The following is a 24,360-nucleotide window of genomic DNA, read 5'->3' on the forward strand; positions in this document are numbered from 1 at the left end:
ACAAGTTGACTGCAGGTTTGCAATAACTTCTGCATCCCTACTGCCTTCTCCTAAAGCTGCAGCTTATGGAAGCTGAAATTTGTCACCAGAAAACCTAAATTGATGCATCTTGAATGAAAAAGATAGTGCTTATTTTTTAATAGATTATCACATGTGTTCACTGGTTGCTTCCTAATAGCTTGATTTCAGCTCACAGGATAAGCAGGATTCTACTTCCATGTGTAAGCACCATAAAGCACTGATTACTCAAGTATTTCCAAAAATATATTCTTTTGACAAAAGAAGTTCTGGAAGATGTGAAACAACGTGTGTGGGATGCCAGTCCACACAACAGTCATTTGTGTACATCAGACAGAGAGACAAGTGAGATTTTTCTCTGTCTTCCACTGTCAGGGGGACTTAGAGAAGAACAAGATATTTCTGCATGTTTGTTGTTACCCTGTGTCTGCTTCCCAAAGAAATTTCTTATTGAAATTTCTGGTAACTCGACTATGTGTTGTTTTAAGAGTGTAGAGTCACTCCATGTGATGGCAATGTCCCACTCACCCCAGAAAGTGACCCACTCACAGTCACCCATGGGTTGACCTTCCCCACTTTCTTACGGCTGTTGACTTGGTGTAGTTTCTACCTGCAAGAGCCCAAGTATCATGCCTTAAAGATAAGTGCCAAGAATAAGTCACTTGTCTGCTGGCCCAAGTGACTTCTTGGTCTGAAAGACACAAGAGCATATGTTAAGGAACTGAACCAAGGTTTCCCACATTTTCAATGACTGCCTAGTCCTGAACAGTGTAGACAGCCAATGCTGGGTCTGATAAACTTCATTCTGGTCTATCTTCATCATTACAACTGAGTGAAGTTGTGCCAGTGTGTACAACAGGGGCAGAGAGTGATACTCTAAGAATGATACTGAGTGACTGGTGTTCTGCACTGCAATACTTTATTCCTCTTCATTATTTAGTGGCTCAATTTATCATTACCTCTACTAAACTGCATTTTTAAATGGAATACTATTCATCTTCTTACAGATGATAGAAAATCTGAGAAATTGGAAGGAGAAAGAAAAAATACACCAGTCATTGGCTGTGCCAATTGTGCCATGACACAATTTAGATTGTGTTCTAAGAAAAGAAATTCTCCTTGGGGTGGATCTAAGAGAAACAAAAAAACTATAATCTCTAAAGATTTTCTCTAGTCCTGCAGGATAAATGGGTATTAATGTCATAGTGAGGATGCAGATGGCATCTTCTTTCACCTTCCTGGTGGACAGGTTATTAGGAATCCCTTAAAGGAATGGACATCTGTGCAATCAGGCACTTCCTCTGTAACTATTCAGATTCAGTGCTGGCTGCTTGGTCTTCTTGAAGATTACACATAGAGCCTTAGTGAATTCCAAGACCAGGGGTAATAGACAAATGAATAACAACAGAGGTACCTGGAATGGCTTCAATAGGAGCTAAAAGTCTAAAAGAATTGCCAGCTTGAGCACACCGTTAGTAGGATTTAGTAGAGCTTTTCAGCAAGCCGACATTTGGGGTTTTTTTTCTTTGCACTGGTAAAGGTAGATAACATAGTAGTTGCTGGTCATACAAATTTCCTCTGTGTGAAATGTACTCCTTCATCTTCCCTTAAGTTTTATATAATAGAATATTATCATATATCATTATAGTCTGCTTAATGCAAACCTCCTAGCTGTATAAATAATTTCATGTAGTAATTCTGTAAAATTAGGACTTGTTCTTTTGAATGGAGAAAAGGAAAGCAGAGAAGAGAAATGAGGGTTTTTTTGGTTTGGATACTTTTTAGCTTACATGACCTTGTATCCTTACATTCTGGTGAAATATGTCTGATCCGTGACTTTATCTTTCCCCTTTTTCATAGTCCATTTCTGACCTGGAGAGACATACAGCATATTATTGTCAGAACTTCACGTGCAGGACATCTGAATGCTAACGACTGGAAAACCAATGCGGCTGGTTATAAGGGTGAGAGCTTCCTTTCTTCTTTGCCATCAGAGGCAACATCTTATTTGATATTTCTGAAGAAGAAATAATCTCAAGTTGTTTTGTTTGACCCTATGTTGTGCATAGTTTTGAGACTTTTCAGGCTCGAACTGAAGGGGCCTATCTTCTCTTTTATAAAGAAAACCTCTTAGAATGACTAAATGCAAAAATGGCAGCTACAAAATGCATTGGCCAGATCTTCTCAGTCCCTTTCAGTACTATTTCATGCACTGCTGGCAGAAAACTAAGTAAATTGGTGCTTTTTAATTTTTCCTTGTATAGCTACTATTCTGATAAAAGAGTCTAGAGTTGAAGATACAGCAATTTCTGGATTCAGACCATGTTCCCATTCAGAATTGTTGACAATTTTGATTAAAAATAGCAAAACAGTATTTTCCAATTTCTGTTTTATACAATTCACCCTACAATATTTCTTTTTAACATTTCTGTCAGATTTAGCATAAAATAAAATCTTAAGCTATCACAACTTTTAATAGGACAGAAATCATACTATTCAGTCAGCTGCCATGTAGGTTTCTAAACTTTTGTACAGTTTTATAATTTTGGATTAAAGCTCCATCTTTTTAGCTTTTTTTTCTCTTTTGTAATGCAAGCAGAGATAAACATTTGTGCCATTAAATAAGATATATATTTTCAAGATGCATTAAAACTGGACCTTGAATCCATACAACATTGTATTTCAACACAGATTGGCTTCTAATTCCCATTCACTAAATTCTTACTGCTTTCAGTTTGGACTGCATCTAAAAAAAACCCCAGAATGGCTTATTTCTGATTCTCTTTTCATAAGAATTCCACCCAAGACTGCAATACTTCTTTTAAGATGAGATTTGAACTGTTTTGTGCTAGGAACTCCTGAGAGAAGAATGTAATATACAAGAACCATCAAATCTTTATCGTGGTTTCACTTTAAAACTGGAGCCTAGCTTTAATCTATTTCAGATCAAGGCACTACTACCACAGAGCATCTTTAGTATATCATTCTGGCCTATGACATTTCTGCTGCAATGGAATAGAAACCAAACCATAAAAACTTTCATTTTTGGATCCAAACCAGGCTTTGACTAGGATAGATTTAGAAATGGGTATTTGACTCGAACCCCTTCATCACGTGAAGGTTCTGACATTCAAGAGCCTGGTTTTGTCCCATTTACAAGTGCATGCCTACCCACAGAACACATATATAGTGAGAAATAGATACTTTCTTAGTAGCAATAACATTACAGTATTTGTTATTGTGAAACATTTCCCAGGATTTAAAAAGTTTTGGTGGGAGATTGTAACAGTATCATCATTTTGTTGGAGCTATCTGAAGTTCAAACAATGTTTTTCAAGTAGCATAAAGTGGAGCATTTTTCTTCCATAACTCACTTCCAAATTCCTATATTTTTGCATTTTTCCACTTGTTACCCACAAGAGGCAAACACTCTGTGAGGCATTTCACAGCAGCTGTCACTCATTATCAAATGAGAGGTCACACTAACACACCAGCAGTAGTAGCATTGGCAGCAGGACTTGCACTGTTGCACCACTGGAGCCTGCTTATTCTGAATCCTTGGAGCCACTCATTTTTCTATGCATTGTAGCCCATAAATAGTGAGAAAAGGGGCTGAAAAAAGGTTTCTCCTCTACTTGTGCAAAGTCACAAACATAGATAAGCTCAACTGGGGGCCTGGGATTCAGGAAATACAACTTGAGCTGGCAGAGGTCTGCTGTAGACTTCATGGTGAAATTGAAAAAGAAGACAAACTAAGTGCCTCGACCTCTGTGGAACTCAGGAATCAACCTTAACCCAAGTAAAAGCACTAGTTTTAAGTAAATTATTTTGGCAACTTAGGCTGAGCAAATGGTTCCAATAAAAATGCAGCTCTCTTTAAACCTCTGTTGGTTTTGGAAGAAGGAGAAGAAAAAGATATAGATTAAATCACAACATCCAAACCTGAATTCAAAAGAGGGCTTGCACGCCGCTGCTGGGAAGACTGAAACAAGTTTTTTTACTATTGCACGTGGCAATATTTAGTATAGTATTACACTATTATCCCTCACTGTTGCCAAGAGTAACAATGAAAGTATGGTTTTTCACAGATGAATTACTCTGATTAGACTGAGTTCCTTAAGGAATTGTATCATAATTTTGTTGATGGCAAGATCCATATTTCTTCCACAGCATGTTCTTAACAAGGGAAGGGTGGAAGATTTTTTTTTTTTTTAAATTAACTAAAGCAAAGACAGTCACAAGAAACAATCTGCCTTTCTTCCATGTTTACTAGGGAAGAAAGAAGAAAACAAGGAGAAAAAGAGAGACAGGCTTGCTCCTTTAGAAATGAGAGCTGAAAGGGTGAAAACAACAAAAACTTGGAAGAACGTCTCACTCAACAAAGGGTCAGCAAGAGCTGGTAGTTGAAAGTGGGTCAGCATGCCTTTTCAGGGAGCTGTTTTGCTGGGCTGCATGGCAACCCTGTCCCTCGCTATAGTCCCTGGCAGTGTTTTGCCATTGCAGAACACACAGAAGGAGCACACAGATGTCATTACTGGTTGTAAGATCTCCTTTTTTTTCTGTCTTACATTCATAAAAAGAAAGGTTAATTCATGAAAAATATTTGAGCCAGCTAGTGATTTGCTAAAGCAATGCCTGTTATTTGTTTAATTTACTGACAAGTAAACAGCGTTTGTTAAATGCATGTCAAGAGAATTAACTCAGGAATCAGCAAGAATTTCTTCTTGGTAATTTTTTTATTATTGTTTTGTTGTCAGCAGGCATGTATCTTTCCTCAGGAACTTATTACCTGGTAGTCTCAAAAAGAAAGACTTGAATTCTTATTTTGGGATATTCTTTGGTTAGTCAGTTGTACATATAGTTTGTCACTAGAATAATAGAATCACAGAATGGTTTGGGTTGGAAGGGACCTTAAAGATCATCTAGTTCCAACCCCTCTGCCATGGGCAGGGACACCTTCCACTAGACCAGGTTGCTCAAAGCCCCATCCAACCTGGCCTTGAACACTTCCAGGGATGGGGCATCCACAGCCTCTCTGGGCAACCTGTTCTAGTGCCTCACCACCCTCACAGTAAAGAACTTCTTCCTTACATCTAATCTAAATCTATCCTCTTTCAGTTTAAAGCCATCACCCCTTGTCCTATGTCCTGGTTTCAGCTGGGATAGAGTTAACTGTCTTCCTAGTAGCTGGTACAGTGCTATGTTTTGAGTTCAGTATGCGAAGAATGTTGATAACACTGATGTTTTCAGTTGTTGCTCAGTAGTGTTTAGGCTAAAGTCAAGGATTTTTCAGCTTCTCATGCCCAGCCAGCGAGAAAGCTGGAGGGGCACAAGAAGCTGGCACAGGACACAGCCAGGGCACCTGACCCAAACTGGCCAACGGGGTATTCCATACCATGTGACGTCCCATCTAGTATAGGAACGGGGAAGTGGGGGCTGGGAATCGCCGCTCGGGGACTGGCTGGGTGTCGGTCGGCGGGTGGTGAGCAATTGCACTGCGCATCATTTGTACATTCCAATCCTTTCATTATTACTGTTGTCATTTTATTAGTGTTATCATTATCATTATTAGTTTCTTCTTTTCTGTTCTATTAAACCGTTCTTATCTCAACCCACGGGTTTTGCTTCTTTTTCCTGATTTTGTCCCCCATCCCACTGGGGGGGGGGGGAAGTGAGTGAGTGGCTGTGTGGTGTTTAGTTGCTGGCTGGGGTTAAACCATGACATCCTATCACTACATGCCCTTGTAAGAAGTCCCTCTCTGGCTTTCTTGTAGGCCCCCTTTAGGTAGAGAAGGCTGCTATAAGGTCTCCCCGGAGCCTTCTCTTCTCCAGGCTGAACAGCCCCAACTCTCTCAGCCTGTCTTAATAAGAGAGGTGCTCCAGCCCTCTGATCATCTTCATGGCCCTCCTCTGGACTCATTCCAACAGGTCCATGTCCTTATGTTGGAGGCCCCAGAGCTGAACACAGTACTCCAGTGGGATCTCACAAGAGCAGAGTAGAGTCAAGTCGAGTCGACTCAAGTCCCTTGACCTGCTGGTCACGCTTCTTTTGATGCAGCCCAGGATACGGTTGGCTTTCTGGGCTGCAAACGCACATTGCTGGGTCATGTTGAGCTTCTCATCAACCACTAGATAAAGAGATACGTTATGTTCAATTTGGCTTCAAAATCAGAGGGTTTTTTTATAATTAAAGCAGTTAATTAACTGATTATATGGAAAAATACTAGAGAACATCTGTTTTTGTGATGATATCAAAACTGTTGATCTGTTTTTGCTATGGCAGATTGGTATGCAAAGGCTCCTTGTTCTGTCAGTTGTTTGGTCAACAACAGAGCATGCAACTGCATTCATAAAAAGGGAATGCTGCATTAATGCCAACTTGTCTCTAGGTTGGAAGATACAGAATGAAACACTGCAGTTTTAAGAACAACAATCAAATCATATGAACAATTCTTTATCTGTAAGTGAAGCTCCAAATATTGTCAAATTCTGTCTCTGGGGAAGCAGACCATTCACAGTAAAGGAATACTATTAATTTGCAGGGAGATTTTTAGAGAACATCCTTCACTCTTCCTGGCTGCAAAGTGTAGACAATAACACTTCGGTACACTGAAATAAAATGCTACTGAAAGATAAAAGGAAATCAAAACTCCAGCTGCTTCTTTTTTTTTTCATTTTCAGGCCATTCCTAGGCCCAGTGGAGGTATTCTTCCTACAGAAACCAAGAGTCATCTCATTTGCCAGGGAGTAACAGACTACCAAAGTTATCTCACACCCCTTTAGATTAGCCAAAGTATCTGCTGCTTCCACTGGATAATGACCACTGGAGAGAATTGGTCATTTAATGTTTTACAGCTTTTTAATATAATTGCTTAATTACAATATTTAATAAAACTGGTGGTTATTCTTGTTGTGAGCAGAGCATTACCAGTCTGGGAGAGAGGAAGAGACAGACCGATCTATGCTCCTAGATACAAGACCTAGATTGGCCAGATTTAAATGGCTGTAGGGTGACCAGTAACCAGGCACAAATTCAGAGACTAGCAAGAAAATCTTCACAACAATGTGTACATTTCAGAGAAGACAAATAAACTATTCATAAACACCCTGCTGCATATTTTCAATAACTTTAAAATTATATTTTTAAAACATTGTTAGAAGCTGGCATAAGACTTCTGAAAAATAGCAAGCACTTGAGAATGGTTATGTTAACCAATCAAAGCTGTTCATCTATCAAAAGACCTTTCAGTCTTACAGATGCTAGCTGATATTTTCACACGCCATTAGCAGCCAATATCAACTCCTACCCACCCCTAATGCCCATACACATGGTGCATGGAGCAAGTGAAACACGAGCTTTGAGTTTGGCTGTTGTAGTATCCCAGTTTGGGGTAGTTGACGATCTGACACCAAACACATGAAGCTGCCTTGGTCTTTGTAGGAGTGAGGAAGACCATATCCTATGCAAGCTAGACTAATGATTTTTTGTGCTTGAAAGATTAAGCTGATACTTTCAGGTAGACAATGTTGTTGGTAAGTTTCTTGTCCAACTTGTTGACGAACATGGGCAAATGCAAGTTATCTCACATGTGACTTGTTTCTTTCGCTCTCCCAGCACTGTGTTGGCTCAAGGCAGTGTTTCCTCACCAGGAATACCCCTAGTGCCATGCCCTCTGGCTACCTGCTCTTCTCAGCAGGCCCATGGCTTCATTGCCAAGCCATGACACAGAGCTATTTCTGCAGCTCTACACCACCCAGGGAATCCCCTTAAACCAGATTTTGTGTCCAAATCCATTAGTCCTTGAAAAAGGCTCCAGCTCAGTAGTGTCACTCTCTAAACCACTGGTGTAATGATAACATATCAGAAGAATCTGACATCTAGAGTGCTATTTACCAGACATTAAGTTACGTGATTTTAATGTGGGAAATACATTTATCAAAAAACAAGCATATAACATACCATTGCCAAATGTGAGCCACACAAACCAGAACCTTACTAAGTAAGGGTTTTCATGTAGGCAGCGATGAAGTTGCAACCCAAAGTCCAAGAGCAAAAAGAGACTTCATGGCCTTGGGACAACTGGTTGAGCGATCAGGAGCACAAGTAGTGTTCTTCTTTATCTAGTTGCAGGGAATGATGAGGGAAGGAACAGGATGACCCAACAGATCAATAACTGCCTCTGAGACTGGTGTCACCAGCAAAATTTTGAGGGTTTTGATCATGGGTCAGTCTACATGATACCAGGCCAGCTGGCGACAGACAGGGTACATGTGTCTCAAAAGGGGAAAAGGATCTTTGCACAGGAGTTAGCAGGACTCATTGAAAGAGCTTTAAACTAGATTTGAAAGGGGAAAGGGATACAACTAGGCTTACTACAGAAAAACCTGGGGGCGGCATGCCAGTGTTTGAGGAACAGTGTGCTAGTGAGGTCCTCTGGTCTGCTCCCCAATGTGCTGAGTACACTAGAGCACATTTGAAATGTCCCTGTACTAATGCACACAGCCATCTCAGTGGAGGCAGGGGATGGAGATCCATCTGGCAGCAAAGACGCAGGGGTTGTTAATGTGTTAGAAACCACAGAAGCACCTGAGAACACTCACATAGGAATTAGGGCTTCTCCCCCCAAAAAGGTGGCAGGATCAATAGCCCAACTGAAGTGTATCTACACCAATGCACGCAGCATGGGCAATGAACAGGAGGAGCTGGAAGCCATTGTGCAGCAGGAAAACTATGATATAGTTGCTATCACAGAAGCATGATGGGGTGACTCACAGAACTGAAGTGCTGCAATGGATGGCTATAAACTCTTCAGAAGGGATAGGCAAGGAAGGAGGGGCAGGGGGGCTCATAGCCCTGTATGTTAAGGAGTGTTTTGATTGTCTAGGGCTTGACTATGGTGATGAAAGGGTTGAGTGTTTATGGGTAAGAATCGAGGGAAAGGCCAACAAGGCAGATATCGTGGTGGGAGTCTGTTATAGACAATCCAACCAGGATGAAGAGACAGATGAAATAGTCTACAAGCAGCTGGGAGAAGTCTCATGATTACTAGCCCTTGTTTACATGGGGTACTTCAACTTACCAGATGTCTGCTGGAAATACAATGCAGCAAAGAGGAAACAGCCTAGGAGGTTCCTGGAGTGTGTGGAAGATAACTCCTGATACAGTGGGTGAGTGAGCCAACTAGGGAAGGCACCCCACTGGACCTGTTTTTTGTGAACAGAGAAGGACTTGTGCGTGATGGTTGGAGGCCGTCTTGGGCCTAGCAATCACAAAATGATAAGAGGTTTTGGTTCTTGGAAAGTAAGGAGGGGGGGTCAGCAGAACTGCCACCTTGGATGTCTGGAGGGCAGACTTTGGCCTCTTTAGGGGCCTGGTTGACAGAGTCCCATGGGAGGCAGTCCTGAAGGGCAAAAGAGTCCAGGAAGGCAGGACAATCTTCAAGAAGAAAATCTTAAAGGTGCAGGAGCAAGCTGTCCCTATGTGCTGAAACTCAAGCCAGCAGGCAAGAAGACTGGCCTGGCTGAACAGAGAGCTTTGGCTGGAACTCAGGAAAAAAAAGAGAGTTTATGACCTTTGGAAAAAGCAACAGGCAACTCAAGAGGACTACAAGGATGTCATCAGGTTATGTAGGGAGAAAATTAGAAGGGCCAAAGACCAACTAGAACTTAATCTGGCTACTGCTGTAAAAGACAATGAAAAATGTTTCTATAAATACATTAACAACAAAAGGAGAGCTAAGGAGAATCTCCATCCTTTATTGGATGTGTGGGGAAACATGGTGACAAAGGGTGAGGAAAAGGGTGAGGTACTTAAAGCCTTCTTTGCCTCAGTCTTTAACAGTAAGACCAGTTGTTCTCAAGGCACCCAGCCCCCTGAGCTGGAAGACAGGGACGGGAAGCAGAATGAAGTCCCCATAGTCCAAGGGGAAATAGTTAGCGACCTGCTACACCACTTAGACACACACATGTCTATGGGGCTGGATGGGATCCACCCAAGGGTACTGAGGAAGCTGGCAGAAGTGTTCACCAAGCCACTTTCCATCATTTATCAGCAGTCCTGGCTAACCAGGGAAGTCCCAGTTGACTGGAGGTTAGCAAATGTGATGCCCATCTACAAGAATGGCTAGAAGTAGGATCTGGGGAACTACAGGCCTGTCAGCCTGACTTTGTGCTGGGGAAGGTTATGGAGCAGATCGTCTTGTGTGCCATCTTGTGGCACATACAGGACAACGAGGCAATCAGGCCCAGTCAGCATGGGTTTATGAAAGGCAGGTCCTGCTTGACTAACCTGATCTCCTTCTATGACCAGGTGACACACTCAGTGGATGAGGAGAAGGCTGTGGATGTTGTCTACCTAGAATTTAGTAAAGCCTTTGACACTGTTTCCCACAGCATTCTCCTGGAGAAACTGGCTGCTCATGGCTTGGATGGGCATACCCTTCACAGGGTTAAAAACTGGCTGGGTGGCCAGGCCCAAAGAGTTGTGGTGAATGGAGTTAAATCCAGTTGGTGGCCTGGTGTTTTCCACAACCGTTGTGTTTAAGATCTTTATCAATGATCTGGATGAGGGGATCGAGTGCACCCTCAGCAAGCTTGCAGACAACACCAAATTGGGTGGGAGTGTTGATCTGCTCGAGGGTAGAAAGGCTCTACAGGGGGATCTGGACAGGCTGGATTGATGGGCCAAGGCCAACTGTATGAGATTCAACAAGGCTAATTGCTGGGTCCTGCATGTGGGTCGGAACAGCCCCATGCAGCACTACAGGCTTGGGGAAGAGTGTATGGAAAGCTGCTCAGCGGAAAAGGGCCTGGGGGTGTTGGTCGACAGCCAGCTGAATATGAGCCAGCAGTGTGCCCAGGTGGCCAAGAAGGCCAATAGCAGCCTGGCCAATATCAGAAACAGTGTGGCCAGCAGGAGCAGGGAAGTGATTGTCACCCTGTATTCGGCATTGGTGGGACCCCACCTTGAATACTGTGTTCAGTTTTGGGCCCCTTACTACAAGAAAGACATTGAGGTGCTGGAGCGCATCCAAAGAAGAGCAACAAAGCTGGTGAAGGGTCTAGAGAACAAGTCTTACGAGGAGCAGCTAAAAGAACTGGGGTTGTTTAGTGTGGAGAAAAGGAGGCTGAGGGGAGACCTTATTGCTCTCTACAACTACCTGAAAGGAGGTTGTAGTGAGGTGGGTGTTGGTCTTTTCTCCCAAGGAACAAGTGATAGGACGAGAGGAAACAGCCTCAAGTTGTGCCAGGGGAGGTTTAGGTTGGATATTAGGAAAAATGTCTTCACCAAAAGGGTTGTCAAGCATTGGAACAGGCTGCCCAGGGAAGTGGTTGAATGACCATCCCTGGAGATATTGAAAAAACGTGTAGATGTGGCGCTTAGGGGCATGGTTTAGTGGTGGACCTGGCGTGTTACGTTTATGGTTGGACTTGATGATCTTAAGAGTTCTGGAAAAGACAATCTAGCCATAAATACATGACCAAGTCTTCAACAGATTGGTGGATATAAAGTGTGAAAGAGATGTTGGCACTCATTCGCATAGGTAGGCATTAGTCTTACATGAGCTGAACTGGTTAGATTAATCTGAATGCTTTTTGCCTTGTAGCCCCTGCTTGGAAGTTGTTTGAAGTCAGAGAAGCGTTTAGTTTAGCACTGGGAAACAAGAGAAGCAAACCAGCTACAATTAATAGCTAGTCTAACAGCGAGTGGAAGTGTCTCCCCCTGCAGTTGCAGAACAGGTATGATAGTAAAAGGTCTGTGTCCTCAAGAATCTCAAACCATGTTTAAATATCATAGAAATCACAGGGTCAATACCATAACCTTTATCATTGCTTTGTACAGAAAGCACTGCTGTAGTTAGAGAAAATATTGGAGGTGGGATTTGGAAATTAAGATAGTTATGGAAAAACATACAGTTTTTAGCAGCCAGTTTAAAGTGTTTGTCTTTTTATTGTATGGTCACTACAACCATCTAGATGGTTCGTTTACTTCCCACATGCAGCAATTCAGCTCACAGCTATAATTAAAGATTTCTTAAATGTAATATTAAAATTGCATTAGGAATTTTTTCGTGTTTCATGTATTAAACCCAAACAAATTGCCAGGTATCTGAACTCTGCTAGCCTTGAGCAAGACCTAAAAAACCTCTTTGGGATTTTGGGGAAGGTAGCTGGAAAATGTATTGAATTCTGCAGCCTAGATCATGGTTATTGGATTTTTTTTCCCCCTAGCACAAATTGAGATCCACACAATGTTGCTTCCAGTTGATAGACATGTAAAATCAGGAATATACCTGTATACTTTCAGAGATGGAGATGTACAAAGGAGGAGAGGGAATTTCTCAGAGAAGTCAGGGAGGTGTCATTACTTCTCCCAGCCTCAAACTCTTCATTATCAAAGCTTCTAATTAGTCGTCAGCTCTGCAGCACTCTGTTTTCTGCTGGCTCTGAAAAGCAAGGAATGGAGCTATGAATGTGAAACGGAGTCTAAGCAGAAACTTCAGGCCTGTGCTGGGATACATAGAGAAAAGTAGATTGACATTTTGTGTTACAGTTGGTTGCTTTCCTGGGGTTGTATATTGTGAGTCAAACTTACACATGCTTTAAAATGTAAATGGCTCTAAAGCAGGAGTAACAGCAGGCAAAAAGCAAAATCAGGCTTTAAATTTCTATTAAAATAACACTCAGAATTGTCACCAAACCATGATTAGCATAGCAAACAAAGAACTTGAAAAGATAGTGCCTCTGCTCAACAACTGACAGACTTGATGTCTGTCTGTCCTAGATATAAAGCTATGCACAATTACTATGATCTGCAGCTCCTAGTATTCCAAACATTGCCAAGTGGTCTGACAGCACTAACAGGATGCACGCCATGGGAATGATAACCTTTGACATTATTTTCTTTTAACAAGCCCAACTCAGACCTTTAGCAAAACTCTGCAAAGGATTGGGGGGCAAGGAGGAAGGGGAGGGATAGACGTTTTCCCCTATGGACTCATAATGTTAGAGTCTGCCACTTAATGTGAAATGTATATTTCCATTTTGCAGTATTAAGAAAGAAGAACCAGGATCAACAAATTTAAAAAGTGAATGATAAACTGACAAAATTCTCCAAAGCAGAATACTTTAATTATAGACAATGAAGACTGCATTTCAGAAGTCCTTAAAAGTTACATTCATTTGCATGACCTCTTTATATACTAATTATCAAAGCAGTACACTTGTGAGAATGTTCTAGGCAAATATCTAGCCATACTTATATACATCCATGGCAATGGTGAACGTCTTGTGGATGGGGTAGTTCTGTCTTTTTTAGAAAACAACACCAGCCTTTGAGAACACCAAAGCTCTTCATTGCTGTTGCATTGCTATAGTGCATTTCAGTAATTACAAATCTGGCCATTGCTTTATTATCAGAGTGTGTCCACTTTAGTGGAACTAGGATTCAGGCCAGTTAGGAAGCAGATCACACCACCTACTATACAGTATTTTAAGCACTTAGAGCATCCTCTAAGTGATGTTGAACTTCTAGTAATAAAAGGGAAAGATAGTGGCCTATATAGGACAACTTAGATCAGTTAGATGCCTGAAGTTGTTTCTAACTGTATCACTTTTTTCCTCCAGACAAATCAGCTATTGGGGGGTCTCTTTTAAGTCAGGAGATGAAGAAATTCATCCACAAAGTCTATTACCAGCATTACTGGTCCAGCTATCTGTGTAGACTTGGCTTATTGTTTAATTTCCTATTGCTTCAGGTTACTGGTCAGAATCTACTACATAGCTCTATGGGGATAGTGTGAAGTCTGCTTAGTTAATTAATTATTTCTGTGCTTTGGTGTGAGGTTAGTATAGTTTTAGTTCTAAAAATCACCATCACTATTAAATAATTTGCAAAACACTTTGTTATGACTTTCTGCATATTTGTGTATATCCTTCCTCTGCCAAAATCTGCTGTAGCCCTTCGCTCACTCAGGAATTAGTTTGAGTGTAAATATCCCCCTGGAGCACCAACACTTCTGAACAGACACAGCCACTGTGTGAGACAGAGCAAGAAGGATGTTCTGCACCAAGTGTCTGATACACCTGACAGCGTAGAAATGCTTTGTGTCTCCTGCTAATGATCTGTCAGCATTTCCACTTACAGTGCCTTTGACTCATCTGTCATCATCTGTTCTGAGATGAAGAGACTCTCACCGAAAGGTGTTTTTGTCGTTTGATAAGGTGAAATGACATTTGGCTGCTTTTGAGTTACCGGGGAATCCTAAATGTACCTCTGAGGGTAAATTTGCTCCTAATAGAGGAAATAAGTATATTTTCTTAAAAGGTGTTCCATGGTGCAGTCACAAAATGGCATTTTTTGTTTAAATAAAACTTGCAAGCTGCCATGTTTTTCAATGCATCTTTGTGCTTTTTGGAAAAAAAAAAATCCCACGTAAAAAGACTATCACTAGTTAAAAAATTATGGCTTCTATTACTGTAGATGTGTCTTAGCCAACTTTATTTCGGCAAATTTTTTTCTCCCTTCTAAATGCACATAATCCTCAGATTTATTCCATTCACATAAGCTGGCTCATTTCAAGCTATATAAATGAATGTCTTCAGTAGAAGCTTTATGATTTACAGCCAAATGCTGTTGCAGAGAAGCAGCAGCTTCTCTGTCTTAGCAATCACCAGCCAACAGTAGTCAGGTTTTCTATCATAACCCTGCTCCTTCAGAGACAGAGAAGTAAACCACTCTTCCTGGTCCCTCTGCTGAGGTTTTCAGCAAGGCTCACTGGTATTTTCTATGACTCAGGGGAAAATGTCCCCATATGCAGGGCACAGTAGATACCATGTGCTCTGAGGACTGCATTAACTTGGTTTACTCATACCTAAACAAGCTCTGAGAAGTAAATGGGGAGCTGATTCAGGTCTTGCTGTGGGCAGGGGAGAACTTGGCATGGCTGTGCTGGGTACACATGGGCACTCACTGCTGACCATGGACCATGGGGTGGCTGAATCCCAAGATTAATGACCTCTGCCCGAAGGCTGTTAATACTCGTGAGAGGGGGAAGTATTTGGGTGCTACTTGCTGTCACTACTAGTAGAGTCTGATTCTGATGCCCCAAAAGTGTATTTTGCTCTTAGCCCTTTTTGTCAACCAGTGTCTATGCTTAATAATCATATGTGTTTTAAATTCCTGAAGTAGAGAAATACTGCCAGGATGTCAATGCAAATGTGATCTTGGATTTAATTCCTTAGTGTTTTAAGATGGTGTGTTTAAGGCTATATTTTAAGTGGCTGCAAAATCTCATAGCAGGTGATACAGTGTCAGAGTTGCATACAGAAACTATTCACAAAAGTACACTGGCTACTGGAAGTTTAGCTTCTACTAGCTGTCCCGCTAGTGTTCCTGGGCAATCTATATTTTATTTTATCCATTAATAGGAGCTTTTTGGCAGACAGAAAAAATGTAAAATCCAGAGGGCTGGTCTTTTTTATCAAATCTATTATCAGGTAAATCCAGGTTAGTATATTATTGAAGAAATTATTTGTACTAATACAAAAATCAGAAATTTACATAAATACAACTGGAAGCTCAATAAAATAATTTTTTCAGTATTCTGTTAACACCTTTATGACCACAAAAATGGTCAGAGGGCTCGAGCAACTCTACTATGAAGAAAGGCTGAGAGAGTTGGGGTTGTTCAGCCTGGAGAAGAGAAGGCTCTGAGGAGACCTTATTGTGACCTCTCAATATATAAAGGGGGCTTATAAGAAAGATGAAGAGAGACTTTTTACTATAGTCTGTAATGACAGGACAAGGGGCAATAGTTTTAAATGGAAAGAGGGTGGATTTAGATTGGACATAACAAAGAAAAATTTTATGATGAGGGCAATGAGACACTGGAACAGGTTTCCCAAAGTTGTGGATACCCCATCATTGGAAGTGTTCAAGGTCAGGTTGGACCGGGCTTTGAGGAACCTGATATAGTAAGATGTCCCTGTCCATGGCAGGCAGGTTGAACTAGATGAGCTTTAACGGTCCCTTCCAACCCAAACCATTCTCTGCTTCTATGATTCTATGATATAGAGGCCATTCAGTTTCTCATTCTGCATCTTTGTAGCTGCCACTTTTAAGACAACTCTATTGGGCAACTTTCTGTCCTTCAAATCCTTCTTTGGTGTGATAGTAAGTGTAAGAACTCAATCTTCTACCATCCCTGCTGAGTCTTTAAAAATACCTGCATTTAAGGGAATTCTGTGGGGAGGGAGGACTGAATTTGCTGTTTGCTTTGTCTTTAGAAAAATCGAGGGGTTGGTTCTGTGTAGAATTTAAAAATACAAATGATGTGTTTAATCTAAAAAGCATGAGGGAGCTGGTTTTACAAGCAAGAATGAAAAAGAATGTTCTTGCACATTTGTGTTATTGGCTTGTAAAGCAGTTATGTGTTTCAGAAATCACATCCAGTTATCACAGATTACTGGTCATAGGTTGACACAAAATGGGAATGTGCTAAAACAAGACGAATTCTCATTCAAGATCAATGTTCTCTTAGTTAGGACATGACAAAACAAAATAAAAATAGTTTAAGCCATGTGTCATCATTTCTCCTTTTTTGTCCCTTAATTTTCTTTAGACGATTGTCTTTCCTGGTTGAAGCATTTTGATATACTAAGCAAACAACAGAAACTTAAAGTAATATAGAATTAGAGCTTTATATTTGCAAATAAAATGTCAAATGTAAAAGAAATATTGGTGTAGGGCAGTTTGAAGTATTTATAGGATGAGAGTAACTCAAAAGTCTCACATCTTCTAGCCTTGCTAAGCAACTTTTAAGAAAACCACAGTATAAGGGGCATTTTAGACTCCTATTTTGTTGGTGTCATTCTGGATGAGACTGGATCAAGATCCTAAAGCAGCATAAATGAGCAAGTCATAATAATTTACATATCAAACAGATGAATCTCGTTTAGGAAAGCTGCTTATTCCTCATTTGACAAACTGAAGTTATTACCATTTCTCTCCTTCTGATTTAGTATTTGATATGAGTATACAAAATATTTATATTTCCAGCGCTGCTTTCACAGTATAGAAAACTAAAGGCCAAAAAATAGTAGGGAGAAAATGAGTGAAATAGCAAGGGAGGCTTAGCATCTAAGCTACTGATGAGACATCTTGATGACAGGCAATGAAACTGCAGCCTAACAAATCAAGTTTAGCTGCACTGAAGCACTGGAAATGCTGTGGGTTTGGTATCTGGGCCCAGTTTTCCTGGACTCTGCATGATTCTGTGTTATGATTTATCAACACCAGCCATTCATATTTCTCTTAGTCAAGTCAAGTGGGATATACATGCTGCCTTTAGATTTGGGGGTAGCTTTACATACTCTTTGTATATAAATGAGAAAGTTATTGAATTTTTCAATAGCAGTTTCAGACAAAAACAAAGGGATTATGAAAAAGCTGGGGAAGTCTATCCAGCAGGTGAGCAGGCCTTGATTTCATGGTGTGCTAATAGAGGAATTGCTCCAGGGATAAATAAATGAACTTTAGCCCCAAGAAATTTTATTTTCTTTAATGATAAGAGGAGACATCAGCTAAAACTCAATATTTACTTTGTGCTGCAGGAGGGAAGTTTTTCTCGGAAACTTGTCCTGTATCTGTAAAGCTCTCTGTATGCTTGTGATTTTGCAGAATAGGAATAGATCAGTTTGCATTGCTCCGTGAATAGAGAGAAGATTCAAGGACAGTTCTGCCCATGCACACCGTGATCACAAGGACATCACAGTTTTCAACCCTTCAGCTCAACAAGAGCAACAGTCTGCTCCTTGTCACCAGCTTACATTGCACCAACTTCACATTCCTATTCTGTCTCTGAAAGGCCAATACATTCTTACAAAACAGCCCTGTACCTCCTCTGACATGCTCAATGATTCCTAGCAACAACTCACACCTAAGTGAGTATGTGCAAGGTCCTGGGGCATTTTGCACTCACAGTCAGCTTATCTCACTCTGCAATCATCAGTACCTTTCAAATATTGCTTTTCTATCTGGGTTAGCAGAAGTGAGCTCAGTACCATTCGTATACAAATCAGTGGCAGTTCCAGATGTTTCCCAGAAGACGTTTATGGCCCCGTGTGGACCACTGAGGTAATTTTTAACTTCTGGGAGAGGCACCCTGGTATAGAGTTCACAGCAGTACTAGCATATACACAGATGAAGGGGCGCAATTTGAAGGCAGTAGGAAACAAAATCTGCTTTCTTCTCCAAGACACATGGGTTCAACTACTTTTGTTAACTCTGTGATTCTTTCCTAAATTGCTATTATTTAGTCTTTGAAAATTATGGGCCTCTGCTGGTACCTGCAGCTGCTAACCAACCCACTGGATCAAGGGCTTTGAAGTGCTAACGTTGCAGACAGCCAAATCTCAGCTGCCTGGAAGCTTCGCACATGGAAGGATTTAGGAGTACCCCTGACTGTCAGGAAGTTTTTATTTCGATGGGAAGGCCTTTCAAGGAAAAAATGTACTTCTCTTTCAGCTGTGGAAAAAAAAGCCAGCAGGTGCAGAACTTCTCACTCCCACCTCTGCTCTCATGCAAGAGAGTTTAAGCATTGAATCATGCACAATTAACACAAACACATAACCTTGGGTGGTAATTTTTTCTCCTGGATGAAAAATGAACACAATTCTATCTTCCAAGTAATTTTTACTGTAGGAAAGATGGAAAGTTCACTCTCTAGATTTTATTTGTATTTTTAATGTGCATATTAGAGCAAAAAAAATCTAGGGTGAGGTGTCTTAAAATCTATGGAGTTGAGTAGAAATTTGGCTCTTCTTTGAGCTCAGTAGTTCGGCTGAACACACAGCGTCTTACAACTGGACATCCTGAGCACTAACCCAATGCAAGTTGCTAGCTGTCAGGAATTAAAAATGCATTTTCCGTGAGTTAGCTCAAAAGATTTTTCCATTAATGAAAAATTATTCCCTCACTGTTTAAAGGTAGTCCTATACAGAGTAACTGTGTACAGTTACAGACCATGTGAGTTAAAAAGCTCGTTCCTCCCACTGTTCTTCAGAGCAGACAGAATGATTATTAATTAAAATTTTAAATATCAGAGCAATGCATGCAGTGTAAGAATAGACAAATGACTTCACAGATAAATATGCTGTCAACAGCAGGTGCAGTTTTTGCAAGATGACATCTATGACTAAGGAGTTTTTCGTCACAGGAACCATCTTCACAGTACAAACAGTTTCTCCATCTAAGCTTTCCTTGCCCTTTTTCTGGCTGCCTCCACCCACGTGTAAAAATAGGACGTCTCTTTCCCAGTCCATTTGTTTGTGGAATACATTAAAGAGAATTCAGAAGGCTGAAGGAGGGCTGAATTTAATTATTTTCATATATTTTAGTCATTGTGTTTCATTTCTAAAAACTGTACCTACCTCATTTGGCAGAAGAGCTGTGTTTAGTTTTCTCCAAATGAACATTGCCATGCTATGTGCACTTCAGTTTGGGGCTGAAGGGGAAGGAGATGAGAAGAAAACCAGTTCATTACACAGTTGTTGCACACTGCAGTATTTTCCATCGAGGAGCCCTCTTCACTTGGCAGTTTCAGACAGTATTAGATACTGCCATATTTGGAAGATGGGATCCTTAAGCACTGATTATTTTTACACTTTGAACTGTTATTTGTTTGACAAGGTTGGGGGTTTATTGGATGGAGTCTTTTGAATTCTGGTTTGGCAATGAATAGAGGCTGCTTTCACAAACTCTTTGCAAAGTACAGTTGGAAAGACTTACACCATGTCTTGTCGCATTTCTGATTAAAATAGCACTTAAGTTTTTCTGAGGGTTTTCTGGTGGCACTGTCTGTGGTAGCAAGAAAAACTGCTTTATTAATATTTGTGATCTAAAATCCTCCCTCTGGAAGCTTTTTTCTTTCACCTTCTCCTGTCAGAACTTTACCAAGAGCACCGATTTGTCACAATGAAACAACATAGCTAGCAGCTCTTCTAATTCATCAAAATCCATTTGCAAGCTTCTGTTTTGATTGGAAGAGCAACCAAAACCACACAGCTGATTCAGCAAGTGAAACTTTTAGCCTTTGTGAACTGCTGGAACTCTTGAAATAGTTACATCAAGTTAAGTACTCTTAAAATTACAAAAAAGTGAAAGATACAGAATTGGCACAAGGCTGTTGGAAATACTTCACCTTGTCTAGGTGTTGGGCATTTGAAAGTTTGATTTTTTGTATCCTAAGAAAGTTGATGCTTTAAAGCCTTCTGCTTCTTTGAGTAGAAGGCATTCAGGCATTAAAGTTAAATTACTAGACATTGAGTTTCTTCCTGGCTCTCCATGGCATGAAAAATGGGTACAGGTGAGCATGAAACATCCAGGAATGACTGTCTCAGTTACCTTCAATATTTACATACATGCATGTGGTATTAGAGTAACAGAAATAACCCTTCTCTGATTCTTTACACGTTTTAACATTATGTCATATAAGAGGACTGGGCTGAATTAAGGCACATGGACAAAGTGCAGTCAGAGGCAATTTTACTCCCTGGCACTCTGCAGTTCTGGTCCATGCTCCTTGCGGTAAGGCAGTGTTATTCATGACGGTCATTTGCTGCTTCTGTAATAAAGCAGTGAACAGATTCAGTGAACAAATTAGATATGGTCATTATTGTTTCAAGCAAGGAGATTTTTGAGCTTTGTGCAAAAGCAAGGAAGAATTAGAAAAGAAGCAACTCCTGTTAGGATGTGACTCTCAGGAATTAGTCTATAATGAAAAACAAAGTTTGTGCTATAATTGCAACCATTCTGTTTGTACCTTGCAGTGAGCCACCTCTATGGATTTGGACTGATGGATGCTGAAGCAATGGTGATAGAAGCAGAAAAGTGGACAACAGTCCCTCCACAGCATGTGTGTGTGGAGAACACGGATCGGCAAATCAAGTAATAACCCGCTGCCCAAACTCTTGCTGGCATAAACTTATGGAAAGAAATTGGGTATAATTTACCCCTCCCTTGCATTGTGTATAATGCGTCATTTTGAAAGCTATACTGGGGATGTCTGTCACCTTCACAGATGTCAGGTCATTTACCTGTAAACATTGTTCCGTGTAGTGCTTGGAAAAAGGCCATAGTTTAAAGACCGCCCCAGACGTTGAAAGTGTAAAACAAGCCAGGCTGGATAATGATTGATTCTGGTATAGATGATGCACCAAAGAAGAAGAATGTTTGGTGGTGTGCACTGCGGTCACCTTTGTAAGATACATGCATAATTATCAGTCCAGGATCTAACAGGCAAATACTTTTTTCATTAAAATACTGCATGATATTGTCTCTCTCAGACAGCCTCAGGAGAGTCACTAGCTCAGAGGCTAAGACTAAACTGCTTTCTGCTTGCTAGGACAGCATCTATAGAACCAGGCTTTAGAGCAAAATTCTGTATGTGCACTCTGTGGATACAGAGACAGCATCAGTCATGAGGCACACTTCCAAAGCACTAATATTACTGTTTGATAAATATTCTTGACAGGCTTAATCCATAACTGGTATAGTCTGCAAGGATGTCGTGCCAATTTAAACCAGCTGAGTCAGATGCCGTTTGGTACAGTTAACGTGTAATACTTGCCATTACGTAAGCAAAGACTATGGCTATGCCAGGCATTTCCTGGGGCTTAACAACCAGCTGTGATCCCATGACAATCCCAGCAATTCTCAGCTGGCCACTAATCCACAAAAATGCTCTGTCCCAAAGGCTTATTCCTATTACAGGTTTTTCACTGTCCTCTTTTAGCATGTGTACATGCTTAACAGAAAGCCAGGTAGTTGCCATTAGCTGCAGTAAAATAATTACCCTGTGGTGATAGTTTCAGCTGTGAAGTAAGTGTTAAAACCAATGGTTATAGGCTACTGACTTCTCAGAAACAATTGTCCAACACTGTCATTCATTACTAAGCAAAAAAGATGTTTTCTTATTTTGCAGAAAAAGCAAGAAATGCTGATATTGTTTTATATGCTTATATTATAGAACAATACGACCTGACAGCATTGTCCGTTCAATTTACAAAGCCACTGGCTGTTCAGATAATCCTAACCACCATGTGATCTACTTGGAACATGTCGTTGTGCGCATCACTATTACTCACCCTCGACGTGGAGACTTGGCAATTTACCTAACCTCTCCTTCTGGAACTAGGTCACAGCTCTTGGCCAACAGGTATAGTATGACAACACAATTTCATAGTCCAGTCAGCATGCAGAGCTTGCACTGAGATTGCAGCATCAGCAAAGAACAGTCAAGTCGTTACCGTAGCTTCGCTGACAGACACAGGCTAATTATTTTTCCTGAAAGAGTTGGGGAGAGTGAAGTGCAAATGAACTCAAAGATGACAATCTCTGTCTTTATCAGTAGAGTAGGCTGTAAATCTGTTGAAGGACATCGTCTCCAAAACAAAGATTAGTCAATATCAATAGTCTTTTGTGGCTCACCAATTAATAGATGGCTGGAAAATGTGAAGAAAATAGTAACAGGCTCAGTGTTACAGAAGGAAGCTGAATGGAAGTGTATTTCTACATATTTTTCATTTTTCTCCTTTCTTATCCTTTGTTCACTAGTAATAAAAATCAGACAGAATAGCAGTTCGCTACTACTATTTTCTTTAAGCTTTGCGAATATGGTTATGACTCCTGATGTTACCAATTTCCATATCCTTTTTTTCCCCATATATATTGAAGTAGTATGCTTAACACATGAAAGTCTCTTAATAGGACAACTCTGAGAAGCTGCACTAGTACTTTGAAATTAAAGGGTCCATTTGTAAACAGCCTATTAAAATTTTTAAAAGTCAGCCATTTCCTTCATTGCACAGATCTGTGATAGATACTTGGTTTTGAATGTCCAGCCACTCTAACAACCACCACTAAGAAAGATCAGTCCTTTTTCTCATCCTGTCACCTCTGTGTTATGTTCTTGGAGAAACTGTGACACTGCATCAAATTGTCCCTTTTTCTCCAGACTGGACTCAAAAAGTATCTCTTTATACAATGCAGCATTGCCAACATTAGTACAATTTCAGTCCCTTGAGGTGAGGTGCATCATTAGTATTTGTCCTCAGCAAACTGGAAGACTTCCCAGTGATATTTCTATTTCTCCAGTCTACTAGCAGAAATTTTCTTGGAAGAAAACATTGGCAGTCCTTCTCAGATAAATCTTGCTAAATCAGTGATCAAGAGCAACTGCCTCCTACCAGAGATGGTTAAAGCACTAAGAAACCCCAGGAACCTTCTCAAACTCTACCCCATTTCCAAATGTGCAAATAAGTTACAGTTACAATAAGAAATGCTTCTATACTTCTCCAACTGACTAGAAAATCTTCTTCCTGATGAGACCATAGTATGATAGGGAAAATTTTTTCCTTGGTGACTAGCAGATTTATATTACTGCCATTCTGCTGTACACAGAGCATGGGTCCCACAAAAAAGTTGATGTTAGCTGATGTAATGTATCTCAGAAACAGCAAAAGCTGCCATGTGTCAAACCTATGTTATGAGAACTCTTCTGCTATCACACTCAAGTCTTCACAAGTTTATATCCCTAGTCCTACTCTTCAGGGCTTTTAATGAATTGGAAATGGCCTGCTTTCCAGACTGCCTCGTCATCTACATTCCCCAAGACAGATCTGCTCATAGAGTCACTATCTAGGCCTGGAGAGTTGTGTGTGTTCCTGTCCCTCAGTGGCAGAAGGACTTGTCTTCTTAAAAGTAAGGACCTGTTTTGGAGACAGGTGGAGCTCAAATGGACTTGGTTCTGATTGAAGTGTGAACCCACATTTTCATTAGAAATTAGGTTAATTTAAAAGAAAAGGTGTACTGGAAATACTCTTCAAGCTGTAGACATTCATTCATCAGATGGAGAGAAAGTTGTCCTGGAATTTTGGGGCCCTCTAGAATATCTCCTGTGTTTCATTAGGAGTGTTGTCAGTTCCTTACTGATAAAGCGTATGGGCACACACATCTATGCATCTCCCTGCAACACCGAACAAAGAATTTGTCCCCTGCTAAGCAGTGCAGAGGCAGACTTCTACCCTCTAAGCAGTTACGAAACAGGCTTTTGTTTTTCTGTTTCAAGAAATCCTTCTTTAGTTTTCTATTCCATTTTCATGCAGCAGTTCTTCCCTGCTTCAAAATGAAAAAAATTAAAAGTCCTCCAGCTAGGTATCCAAACAAAATAATCTCGTGTAAACCCAGTGGTCTTAACACAGCTAACTTTTGGCTCTAGGCTTTCATGTCTTGCAGCTGACTCACAGCAAGTGGGAGATAAAGACATTCCAGTATTCACAGTT

General features: G+C 40.7%; 1 protein-coding gene across 2 annotated transcripts in view; it reads left to right on the forward strand.

The window, feature by feature from the left end:
• PCSK5 (proprotein convertase subtilisin/kexin type 5) overlaps positions 1–24,360 on the forward strand; it is a 257,932-nt gene that overhangs the window by 147,784 nt on the left and 85,788 nt on the right. For both annotated transcript variants that reach the window (XM_052776735.1, XM_052776736.1), the window contains exons 10-12: positions 1,879–1,982; positions 20,848–20,965; positions 22,047–22,235. In XM_052776735.1, the coding sequence (XP_052632695.1) occupies positions 1,879–1,982; positions 20,848–20,965; positions 22,047–22,235 (411 nt within the window). The remainder of the gene's footprint in view (positions 1–1,878; positions 1,983–20,847; positions 20,966–22,046; positions 22,236–24,360) is intronic.

The sequence above is a fragment of the Harpia harpyja genome, chromosome Z (assembly GCF_026419915.1).
Source record: "Harpia harpyja isolate bHarHar1 chromosome Z, bHarHar1 primary haplotype, whole genome shotgun sequence".
Lineage (NCBI taxonomy): Eukaryota > Metazoa > Chordata > Aves > Accipitriformes > Accipitridae > Harpia > Harpia harpyja.